Source organism: Sardina pilchardus, chromosome 5 (genome assembly GCF_963854185.1).
Source record: "Sardina pilchardus chromosome 5, fSarPil1.1, whole genome shotgun sequence".
NCBI lineage: Eukaryota > Metazoa > Chordata > Actinopteri > Clupeiformes > Clupeidae > Sardina > Sardina pilchardus.
In genome coordinates, this window is record NC_084998.1 from 30,400,112 (window position 1) to 30,412,868 (window position 12,757).

Genomic DNA, 12,757 nt, shown 5'->3' on the forward strand with positions numbered 1-12,757 from the left:
GGGGTCCCAGTCACCTGCAAACTACTGGACCTCCAGTTAGCTTTTTTTAAATAAAACCTTTTCAATCAACACAATCCCTAATTTAGGAACAATGGGGGTACTAGAAAACACTTCCACATGCACGCATGTGCTGCTTATATATGCAGTTAAACGGCAGTGAGGGATTGGCCCGAGTGTGTGTTTAGATTGTTGCCTGCCACATCTCTGCTGGCTCCTCTTGACGTCAGCCTCCAGTAGGCCGGGATTAGTGCTGGAGATATTGTTTACAAATGTTCTAATCACACGTTTGCATATGTCTGAGGCGTGGGACTGTCATAAGTGTGCCATGTTTAAATGAATAATCCAGATTTTTGGGCAACCTAATCTCCATCTGCTCCGTGGCAAACAAATGGCAGATTATCCCAGAGAATAATTTCATCTCGTCTTCACTCGGAACTGAACAGAAAACTAGTTTGCACCAAAACACATTTGTAACGGGAGGCAATTAGTAAGACTACAGCAGCATAAATAAACATTTGTAAAAAAATCTGGAAGTGCTTTTGTAGAACCGACTGTCTGTAAAGCCCTGCATTGTTTATTCAGAAGTATGCATTAATTAAACGCCAAAGCCTAGTAATTCCTTCCGTCTGAATTGCTGAAGTTATTTGAGGCCATCCGTTACCAATGAGTTGCTTGTGGATCCATTTTTCTAAACACTGAATCACAGGAGTACAAAACCACACTGTGAGCCAGAATAGCGATTAAAATAAGTTGAAATGAATCATCAGTACTACTTTGGCTCAGCCATTCTCATGACTTATACTGTTTACATGAGGTAGTTGTCATTTGAAACAGTCATGCTGCTTCATATCTCAAGTGTCACTGTACATCCTGTTTATTTATTAACCTCCATCACTAGGATTGTTTTGGATTGTCATTACCTATTGGGCTTCTAAGGCGGTTTCTAAATAGTTGTACAGTTGAATGTGTTGAATTCATATGCAGGAGATGTGCTGGTGTTTATGTAGACAACAAAATGAGTCACTGTGATGCACTTGGTTACGGGGTGCTTGAAAGTCTCTTTTATCTCTGACGGTGGGTGTGGGAACCGCAGCTAGTGTTGCTCTGTTTGTGTTCTTGTTGGTCTTGCTGCATTATGGCATGTCAGATTGGAGCTGCAACCCCACCCATGTGTGCTGCTTCATGCTTCAAACAATGGAGAGCGAATCTTAGGGAAACATGTCTAAACCAGTGTCAGAAGGACTACAATGAAAGCGTTCTTTTGCAGATGTAAGTCTTGCATGTGAGTGTAAAAACCTGTGTTGTGTTGTGGGGAGGGACAGATGCACTCAGGCCTTTGAAACTCCAGTGCTGTAGGGTTCTCTTTGTAGGTGTGTCTTGATGTCTGAACAGGGGGTCATGCATTATGCATGCTGGCGGCCTTAGAAAGTAAATAGTTACTGTGCTGTTGGCCAAAATCACATTCAACATTCTGGTCTCGTGTCTCCTGCCCCTGTTGTCTCGGTTAAGTGATTTGTACAGTACAGCTCTGATTACACCAATTTGATACTGCGTTCATGCAGCTCGGAACCTCGGAGGACCTGCCTTTAAAAAGTCCCGACCTCCGAAAAAATTGTGTTCATGAGATCAGTTCGGAAAATAAATACAGGAAACGCATAAATACGTTATTACAACTGCTTAGTATGGTTGAGCAAGAAGGAAATTGTCTTGGGCGAGTGTTTCTGTCTGTGTTGTTAATTTAGTGACAAATTACCTTGCCTATCCGTAATGACAGTGAAATTCACCTCTTGTGTTGTTGCAAGGGAGGCCGTCGTGGTTGGAGAATATGATAGTGACGTCAAGTCGGACACCTCGGGGCACAAAACTTCCGCACGAGTCTCCGAGCAAAAAATCCAACCCGACCTAGCGTTCATGTCATTTTTCCGCTATCGGAGGTCAGAAATTTCCGAAGGTCCGAGGTGCATGAACGCAGTATTAATCTCTGGATGAACACTCAGATCAAGAACGCACTCTTATAGAAGGTGCCTCTTTGTGAAAATAATTCGTAAGAATTGCAAAAAAAAAATTGCATTGTGTTAAAGTGGATATGTAACCGACAGTCATAGTAGCATTATTTTATGCAGTGCCCCCTATGAGAAGATGTATGTAGAACACGACCGATTTCTGCAGCTTTAAAAAAAAAAAAATAGAAAAAGTAAAGAGTTTTCAGTTCTGACAACCCGGGGCAACAGCATTGAACCCTGAGTGAAGAGAGCGACTCTTTAGAGGTGTCAGTGGGCAGGCCAGAGTCGGCCCCAGAGGCGCAGGGGCCTGGAGCTTCAGCATCCGCACGCTGCAAAAGCAAAAGACAAATAAATGTGGCTGAACCCGCGGAGCAGCCGTGCAAATGAAAAGACCTACGGGGCACCGAGTCACCGCCTCGGAATTCCATCACTGTTTTGGGAAGAGTGAGAGCGAGAGTGCAAGTCCATTTCAGCATTTCACAGCTTTATTCACCACACACCCCCCCGTCCAATGAAATTTACAAGCTGTTGGGTATTGTAGTACTTTTCCTTTCAAAATGTTGCAAATGTCCTGACACCACCACCACATTGTGTCTGTCTCCGGACTCCATCTGAAAGCTCAGCTTTGAGAGCTTTGCCGTCTAAACAAGTCAGTCAGTCAAGGTAGCACTTAGCCAGAATAGCTGTTTTGTGTCTATAAAGCAAATATTTATCTAACTGACATTTGTAGCCATTATTTGTGCTGTGAGAAATGCGTAATCAACACCTGCATCAACTGGAGAGCCCAGTGTGGCGTGTGGAGAAGTAGCCCAGGGCTTACCTAACGCATCAGCCAGAGAGCCTGGGGATTCAGAGAGAGGGGTTTATTCAGGCCGAGGGATTTCAGAAAAAGCTACTGCTTTTCACTTAACCCACCCTGGTAATAAGTATGATGAGAGCGAGGGTGGAGGTGGTGGAGGTGGGGGTGGGGGGATGGGGATGGGGGGGGGTCGTGATTTCCGCCTTTTCCTCCTCGCTCTTCTCCCCTCCCCCACCCCTCCCTCAACTAATTTCCTTTCCTCCATCTCAGACATTAGTTTTTTTCCCTTCTTCTCCCCTCTCCATCTCTCCTCCTCTGAACATCTCTCGTTCTCCCCCCTCCCCCATCCCTCCCTCTCCCTCTCTCCTCCCCGTTAGTTGTGTTTGGTGGTGGTGGTGGTGGCCTGTAAGGTGTGTGTAATTAGTAGGGCTGAAAAGCAGCATGGCAGTCGGTTTGTAAGAGCAACGCCTCGACAACAAAGCGGGGCAGAACAAAGAAGGAAGATCAGGGGAGAGTCTGCCCAGCCGCAGCTAGGGAGAGAGAGAGAGAGAATGAACGAGGGAGAGAGAGCGAATGAGCGAGGGAGAGAGAATGTGCGCGGGGACAGAGAGAGGGAGAGGGAAAAAGAGAGGGTGAGCGAGCGAGCGAGAGTGAGCCCCAGGAACAGGATGTGTTCATTACACACGGTACAATCCCTCAAGCCCTCCTGTTACCTTCAGTCCACAATCACCATCTTTAGTAGCCTCTCTTGCTCACACATACACACGCTCACACACCTACACTTATTGCTCTCTCTCTCTCTCTCTCTCGGCTTTACTAGTATGTGTGATCACATCTTTTCCCGCCTTTTTTAAGCGTGTCTCTTACACGCTGGCCTCTCACTCCCCTGCCGTTAAATCAATGCGTGCGAGCGCGTTCTGGCCATTCTCAAGCAGCGGCCGGTGAAAGGCCACATGCCGTTGCCGTGGGGGGGTTAATGAGCTCTGGCCCCCTCTGAGCGAGTTGGCCTCGATTGCGTCGGCCGTTGATACGCATGTGGGCTTGACCACTCTTGGACTCTTCCCCTCGGTCCTGCCCCCACTTCCCGTGGCGTCCGCGCCGGAGGAGGCGCCTGACCCGCCCGTTTGCATCCTAATTAATAAAAGAACCGGAATGAAATAACTCTGTGCTCAGGCCGGGCCATTTCTGAAAGGGTCGCTCCGTAATTCGGTCTCTGCTCTGCAGACGCCGTTTCGCAGATGTGGTTTTGAAGATTGATGATGACATTTGAGCTGAAGCACCTCGCTGATTGGCTGGGATTGTTTATGGCTGTGTTTGTTTCCCATTTACAGAGCCAGGACGGTGTACAAACATTTTGTTACACTTTGAGAGCAAACACTGAGTGAGGAGCAATTTGCTGAGTTTGGCACAACATCTATGGGATTACAATCAGAGAATATGTACAGTGCAGCCGTTGATTTGAATCAGTAGAACTGACCCTCTCCCTTTCTGAAGCTGTGGGTTTAAGTGTTGTGGATCAGGACATTGGTCGCTCCCCCTTGCCCAACAAATGTTCTGTGCAAGGTTCCCTCCGTCTTGGGTCCACCGCTAGCCCACATCTCGACGAGCGTCTGGTTTCCCTGGCGGTGTTTACGAGTCCCCCCTCTCTCTTACTCTGACAGGCCCCCTTTAGTGCTCAGCAAAGCGACAGACCGTTTCCAGGATATGACCTCATAAAGCAGCGCAGCGCGAACGTAATGAACTCGCAGCTCATTTAACTGATCTTAGCATATTTGACATGTCTTTAGGGGGCTGGGGTTAAAGACATGAAGATGGAGACCGAGATGGGGGTGGGGGGGGGGGGGGGGGGGGCGACTGATAGAAGACAACTGAGACAGTCCTGTCTGGATGAGATCTCTCGCAAGCTTGCTTTTTATGAGCAAATGAGAGCACATTAAACATGCCTAGCCCCTCATCCCCCTCCTGCCAGAGTAGAAAAGATGGCTTCTGAAATGCAATAAAGGCAGGCAAGGAGAGGCAGACGTCTGGCCCGTGGAAGAACCCTGTGTTCTGCCGAGATGCAAATGATGACCTTACATCTGTCACACTTGCACAAGGGACCCGCTTGTTTACCGTCAATAGTGTGAATTTTTTCCCGTTTTTGACCGAGCCAGAGCCGGCACATACTGATGAGACCCGGGGCTGCCAGGAGCGGCGGCCGCTGGGAGGGAGGGAGGGAGGGAGGGAGGGAGGGTGTGGGGTGGGGTGGTGGGGGCAGCGACTCAGGGATTCGGGACACGGTGTCTTGTGTAATCACCAGCGTGTCAAATATTAAAATGCTCTTCCAGTGCTGCCATTAGTTCTGGGCTGAGCTGCCTCAGTCCTCCCTCCTCCTCCTCCTTCTCACACACGAAACACTGTCACACACACACACACACACACACTCCTGCTGCACGCACGCACGCACCCACACACACGCAGAGTCAGTCAGTCAGTGAAACCCTGCCATCTCATGTTGATCGTGCAAACACACTTGGAAGAAAAGCCAGACATGCTTTACCCATTGGCATGTAATTCAAAAGTGGGAGGCATGTGTATGTGTGCACTTTAGGTTAAAGGTTAAGCTTCTTTAACGCCTATAAGCTGAACATTCTGTTGAACTGCCCCCACCCCCACCCCTCTCAACACCAGTGCAGAGGAATGCTCCCAGCAACCGGCCTCCTTTCTTCTCTCTGTCCCTCTCCCCCCCCCCCCCCCCCCCCCCTCTCTCTGCTGGACACACATATGGATTTCTGTCTGAAGGACACGTATGGAGCATGCTAATGGAACCTCATGGGAAAGGATGGATGGATTTTTCTCTGTGTCTCTCGGTCTCTCTCTCTCTCTCTTTCTCTCTCTCTTTCTTTCGGTCTCTCCCTCTCTCGCTGGTGGAAGTGCAATCTTGCCCAGGCCCCTGCTGATCAATACCCAGGCACAAGAATGGTCAGAAGGGGGGAGAGCAGAGGACAGGAGTGAGGACTTGAGGGATGTGAGGCAGAGAGAGAAAAACTAGAGAGATGCAGTGGACGAGGGGAGGAGGGCTGGACTAATGGCGTCGTTCACCCCCTCCCCTACACACACACACACACACATTCACACACATTCACACATCTGGATACTTACACTCTTTCACATATACACCCACATATGCACACACCTGTACCAATTCCCTCAGTCTGAGGCTTTGTTTCAATTCCCAGGTGTAATTAGGTTTGACAAACCAAAAAGCTAATTTTAAACATCCGCAGGATTTGTGCCAGTGGCCATGTAGTTGCAGCCCCATTGTATTGAATACGGCAGAGTCCAACAATAAGCGCTCGGTCATCAGTGCCCTATAAACGCCAGGGGAGATCCAGCTGACCCAAGATGCCCTCCAGGAGACGGGGCTTCCCACAGCACCCTGCACTGTGCGCCGCTCCGCTCCGCTCTGCGTGGGGCTCAGCGAGACGGCTCCGTTTATGGGCTGCTCTGTGTGTTTATGGGCTTTGAATGGGCACTTGTGGCCAGCGATCAGGGCCACAATGGCTCTCAACAGGGCTGCGCTGTGCTGTGCTCCCTCGGTGGGGGTTTGTGGTGTGCGCGGGAAGACAGACGCTCACTTGGAACTTTGGTGGAAAAAAAGAACTCGAAGGGAGGGTTCTCTGTGGCCTTGTTTAACCACGCCGGTGGTGGAGCCACGGCTACTCAGTACGAGATGTGGGGTGACCCCCAGTGATGGAGGACGGCAGGAGACAGCGTTTTTGTCCTGCTTAGACTGCCACTGAAATGCTGTTGTGTTGTGTTGAGTAGGACCCTGCATTTGGCAAGCTCTCCTTTTTGTTTTGTGTGTGTGTGTGCCACACGAAACAACTCACCTTTTCTCTCTGGTGTGCTCTTCTCTCCGAACCAGTGATTCTCAGTCCGTTTGGGTTGAACGGGACGCTGACGGGACAGTCCTTCAAGGTCTCGGACCCGCCCACCCAGAAGCTCATAGAGGAATGGAACCAGTTCTATCCCATCAGCCCCAGCGCCAAGGAGAACGCCGAAGAGAAGATGGAGGACGCGGACTGGGAGGACGACTCCCTGGCTGCGGTCGAGGTCCTCGTCGGTAAGACTTGTGTTTGTCTGTCGTGTCGCACACAGAAACTGCACCCAAATCAGCGTTAGCCTCTTAGCAGTGACCAAGTGTTATTTGAGCCACCCCATGTGTTTGCATAGCTTTGCTGAAATGAGACTGAGAGTTTGACTAATGATTTGGTTAATTTAATGAATAATTGATTTCAATGATTAAAATAGCTTAATTATTCCTCCACTAATGAGTTTATTCTCCTGGTGTGAGCAGGTGGTGTGCGGATGGTGTACCCTGCCTGTTTGGTGCTGGTGCCCCAGTCGGACATCCCCATCGTGGTCCCGATGGGGTCCTCCCACGGCTCCACCATTTATTCGGGTGGCCACCAAGTGCCTGTGTCCCAGCGTGACCCTGCCATCTCGTCGGTCACCCTCACCCCGCCCACCTCGCCCGAGGAGGCTCAGACAGGTAGGAGGAGCTGACCGCTCACCTGAGAAGTATACTGGGTATGGGTTGGAAATGGGCAAAGGAGCGCTTTGTTAAGGCTGAGAGTCTTCTTTCCCTGAAGCCTGTATTATATCATGAAATGGGTCTTTTGCACAGCAAGTGCTGTGTTTGGTGCACATGCCAAATTACATTTTCAGAGTGAAATTGTACAATCTCTTCAATGGAAAATGATTGCAGCTAAAGAACACTTAGTTTAGCTAGATCTGTGCTTGTTTGGAAAGCTGATTGGTTCACTGACCCTCCCTCTCTCCGTCCCTTTCTCCCCTTTCTTTCTCTCTCTCTCTCCTCTCTTGTCCCCTGCAGTGGACTCCCAGTCGGCTCAGAAGTGGGTGAAGCTGTCTTCTGTGATGGACGGCTTCAGCACGGACACCACCAGTCACCACGGCGGCAAGATCCCCCGCCGCATGGCCGGCCAGGTGGTGGAGCGTGTCTGGCAGGAGTGCAACCTCAACCGCACCCAGAACAAGTACGGCCCCGCCACACCGCACACGCCACACCGCACACCGCACACGGCACACGGCACACGGCACACGGCACACGGCACACGGCACACGGCACACGGCACACGGCACATGGCAGCCCACAGCAGCCAGGCTTGCTCAAGCCATCACACAGCGATGTGATTTCTGCCTCTGTGTAGCGTTGAGTCTATGCAGAACCTCCGCCCATCCTACACAAGTGGCCTACACTACACCACTGTTTTGTTGGAGAAAAAAAACATTCTCTGTGCCAAGCTCTGTAGGTGGCCATGTTTGATACGGTATAATCTGATAATGGCATCGTTGTATTTGAAAGTCTCTTGAGGTGATTTGAAGACACATCTACTTGCCTGCCATCAAACATTGGCATATGTCAGCAAGCTATTTCCCAACAAAGTAGACAGCTCTCTGGTTAAACACATGCTGTGGTTTGGCGTCTGCAATCTGAAGCTGTGTTTTTGGAACGCTGTGCATCAGTCGCAGGGTATGTGACTCCGCTGTGTCCCTGTGGCATAGATTAGGCCTAGAGTCCTAGATAGGCCTCAACATGCACACAAACATGTGTTTAGTGTTATATGCACCAGAGCAAGTCTGTCAGGCATGAGCAGTCAAGCCCAGAGTGCTTTATGAGGTACGACTTTGTAAGTCCACTGAATTCACCGACAGCATACTTGAGGAGGCGTATAGTCTGACACGCTTAAGTGACCCCTGTGAGGGCACGATGTATATGCGGTCAGTCACGCTCGACGGGGTCTAGACTGTGTGCCACAGCCAGGCTCAGATTGGCTCTGTTTCATGTGGTTTGTTGTTGGACACAGATGTGTTTTAACCTGACAGTAGCTAAGAGAGTCAGTCTCACACACTCACACACACACGGCGAGAGTAGCAGGAGAAGCACATACCTGCTGTATACAACACCCCTTGAGTCATCGTTCTTGATGAATGATGACACAATGTACTGGGCTATCAGCAAAACAGTGATGACTGACAGCCGTTGACAAACATGTTTTGTTGTTGTTGTTGTTGTTGTTGTTGTGGTTGTTGTTGTAGTTTATGAATTGATTCCCAGAAATGGTCCGTGCTTTGTAGTAACCCTCGTTTCATCTTCCTCTCTCCAGACGTAAATTCTCAGTGACGGCCAACGGTACGAGCGAGACGGACGTGCCGGAGAAGGTCGGGGCGTGGGACTTCGTGGAGGCCACGCACAGGTCCACCTGCCTCTGCTCCAGGTACGCAAACCCAGCCGATCACGAGCACTTTCACCCAGCTTTGTGTACATACAACACTGAACCACTCAAAGCTGCTCACCTCAATGGGACACCCAGGCACTGCATTGCTGTTTGGAAATAGGGTTTAGGACATTGGCGGACCTTGGCAGGCAGGGATGACCACCTCCTGTTTGGAGGAGACGGACAGTAAGGGAGGAATAGGCAGCTTTGTCTCGCGTTGCAGTTCAGTTGCTGTACTGGTGTAAAAAAGGATGGAAATGAATCTGGAGTAACGATGCAGTCCATGATTTTCATCTTTCCCCCCATTGGAGTTGCACTGCGCGAGTGCGCGTCCTAGAGGTCCAGAGGTTCCGCTGGCCATGTGGTGTCCTGCGTGGTGCTGTTGTGCTGGCTCGGGGTGCTGCAGGGGAGCCGGGGGGTGCTTGTGTTGGGTGTAGTCAAAGATCCTTCATTATTGACAAGATAGAGCAACGTAATGCATCTCTATGGAAGCAAAATTTGAACAGTTCCTGTCTGCTTAAAGAGGCGTGTCGCAAAGACGTCATAGTGGGATATCGATCTCTGTCAGATTGGCAAGCAGTTCAGTTCGAATGTTAACAGGTCTGCTTAAAGGGGGATTTCGCCCCCCTCCCCTTTGCGAAGACAGAACGCGGAAATGATCGAACGTTTGCGCCTCTCGCTCCGCTTTAACCCTCTCTGGTGTAGTGTAGTGGGACTGCAGCTCTGGCGACGACCCCTGGGGGCTCCGGAGCTCCCTCGCATCTCTGGCGGCGGGCCGGCGCGCAGAAAGCCCCGAGTCAGCGTCTCTATGTCCTCCAGAGGAAAACTACCCCCAACACACACACACACACACACGCACTACACCACTACTGAAATAGACCTCGCTCTCTTCCTCACACACACATATACAATGGAGATGCACTGCACCGTCAAGGAGTTTTCTGAAAGTATGTCCTGCACCTCTCACCCCCCACCGCCCCCCCCCCCCCCCCTTCTCTTTGATTTGACGGAGATGATGTGAAGTGGCTGCTCTGCTCTGTACTGCAGCACACCTCAGAGGCTTGTGTCAGTCTGCTCTTTCTCTGTCTGTCTGTGACCAGTGTTGCCACAGTTACTTTGACCAAGTAATCCGATTACTGATTACTGACTACTCCTTCTAAAAGTAACTTAGTTACTTCACTGATTACTCGATTTTAAAAGTAACTAAGTTAGATTACTTAGTTACTTTTTAAACTAAGCCCCCCGCCGCCTCAACATAAAAATGGCAACCGGTTTTGCCAATACTCACTTTATTGGAAGTGCATTTTAACCGTAACATCAACAATATAGACATCACAACCTGCAAAAAGTTATTTCAGGGAGGTATCTAAAAAATACTTTAACCTACTGAGATACTGAAATAGCCTAGAGATGAATGTTTGTTCAATAATGTCTAGTAAATAAGGAAGGCATATAGATAGAAACTGTGGTAATAAAATATGAAGATTTTGGTAGTTTGGGCTTTTTGTGTATCCTTCTACTGTAGCCATTTAGAATATGCCAGTGAAATTACACTTGTTAAACTCCCCTCGACAAGTCTTTCGCATTTATTTAATTTATTTAGCATCATTTAAGCCACCATGGGCGATGCTAAAATCACTGCTACTAACAGTGCAGTGTGCAAGATCATTATTTCGTGAGACAGGGGTACACTTTCGTAGATGCGGTCTTAAATGTTACTTTTTGGGGGCACTGACTGACGCTACTGTACCATATTGAACTTATTGATTTAGTTCGGGAGAAAAGAGATAAAAGCCCGCCTACACTGAAAACGTATCGGTTGATATAGCGAAACAGCCCAGTCAGGGTGCTCTTGGATGCGCGTCGGGCACACACAGCCCTCTCTCTCCCTCTCTCCCTCTCCGTTGCGTGCGTTAGGGAGCCGCTATGCGAACTCGGGATGTTTAGCTAGAAAGGCCTTGCACTTTGTCGCCAACACAGAGTGTACACCGTACCTTAATGTTGTCATGTGTAGATGACTCAAACACAAAATATGCCGACTGACTGTATTTTCATCTAGGAAATGCGCCTCTCTCCTCCCTGCATTGTTGTTTACGTTTGTGTCGCTGCGTGGAGCCTACTGCCTACACATGAGTTGTCTGTATGCTGCATGCTGAAAACGTGAGCATAGTCTACACAACAAGAAGAAAGTGAAAAATGACAAAATGAAAATGACAAAAATAGTAACGCACGGAGACGTGGATGAGTAACTTTAATCCGATTACTGGTTTGGAAATAGTAGCGCGTTAGATTACTCGTTACCGAAAAAAGTGGTCAAAATACAGTAACGCGTTACTAAGTAACGCGTTACCGGCATCACTGTCTGTGACTCACACTCTGCATTCTGGTCGTGTGAGCTCAGTCTGCCTTGCACAGGTGCCGACTCCAGGCCACCCAGGGAAGATGGGGCCGAGAGACCGAACGAGATTCCTGCCCTGGCCACTCTGGCCCGCTCGCTGCCCCTCAGAGGTCAAAGCCGGCACCGCCGCTGCCACCCGTTTGGTGAACGTGGCCACTGTTGGGCGAACAGCACGTCTGAGTAAGAGGCCTGTCTGGCCAGCGCTGGTCACTTCTCAGCCCCTCTCTGTACGGGGAGAAAGAGAGATCTGGGAAGTGAAACTGTCCATGAGCTGCATGCAGTGCTCTCACTCTTAAAGCGAAGAAAAGAGGAAAAGACGGAAAGAGGGAGGGAGGGAGGGGAGAAAGCGTGAGAAAAGACACGCAGGAGTCGAGGTGAAGATGGGCGATGGCTGGCTGTGAGACTGGACATGAAAAAACGCAGAGGGAAAAAAAGCAGGCCATGTGAAGATGGACACGAATGGCCTGCAGCAGTCTGATTGACGTCAGCCTCCTCCTCCTCCTCCTCCTCCTCCTCCTCAGAGCTGACGGAACAGAGCCTGTCTCTCCTATGGCGCCATAGCAGCCACATTTATTATGGCTCTCTGCAGTCAAGTGCATTTTAAGCAAACTCGGATGTGCTTGGCATTTGATTCCTTCCCTGTTGTGTGTGTGTGTGTGTGTGCGTGTCAGTACTTGTTTATACACTGCAGTAGTCTGAAGTAGGGCTGCCCAATTGAGGATGTTGCCAAAGGGGAAAGTCTAGCCAGGTCGCACTGCATCAGAGGGGACCCAGCGTCCAAAGGTGACATTGAAAAGGGATTTCCTCAGCAGAAACTCAGTGAAAAGTGTTTGGGTGTATGTATGTATATATAGAGATACAGGCTGTTGAGGCTAGTGTGTGTGTGTGTGTGTGTGTGGAGTCCTTGACTTTGGTTTGCATCTTTGGATGTTCATAGCTCTAAGTGTGGCACGTAAAGTGTTTGTACTTTCGTATACAGTATGTAAGTGCACATAATTAGGTGTGTATATGACATGCTGCTTCTGTGTTTGATGAGCTCAGAAACTAGCGCTGAAATAACTCTGGCTTGCCCACACACACACACTCACAGACCGTTGTCTTGACCACAAGAGGCCTCTGTGGCTAGGTCGTGACACACATATGCCCCGTCTGAGGGTCTAAAAAAAGAGGCGCTCCCCTGACCCCAATCCAACCCCCTTGAAGCAAACATCAACAGCTCGTCCACACCAGCCCTCGTCTTAGTCACGCTGTCCACTCATTTGGGTGGACAAAGGGC

The 12,757-nt window shown here is 49.6% G+C and overlaps 1 protein-coding gene across 1 annotated transcript in view; it reads left to right on the forward strand.

Annotated features, from left to right (window-relative positions):
- The window catches only part of med13a (mediator complex subunit 13a), a 68,976-nt gene that overhangs the window by 28,708 nt on the left and 27,511 nt on the right, over positions 1-12,757 (forward strand). Inside the window, exons 6-9 of the mRNA XM_062537214.1 lie at positions 6,710-6,907; positions 7,142-7,336; positions 7,679-7,841; positions 8,973-9,083. Of these exons, the coding sequence (XP_062393198.1) occupies positions 6,710-6,907; positions 7,142-7,336; positions 7,679-7,841; positions 8,973-9,083 (667 nt within the window). The remainder of the gene's footprint in view (positions 1-6,709; positions 6,908-7,141; positions 7,337-7,678; positions 7,842-8,972; positions 9,084-12,757) is intronic.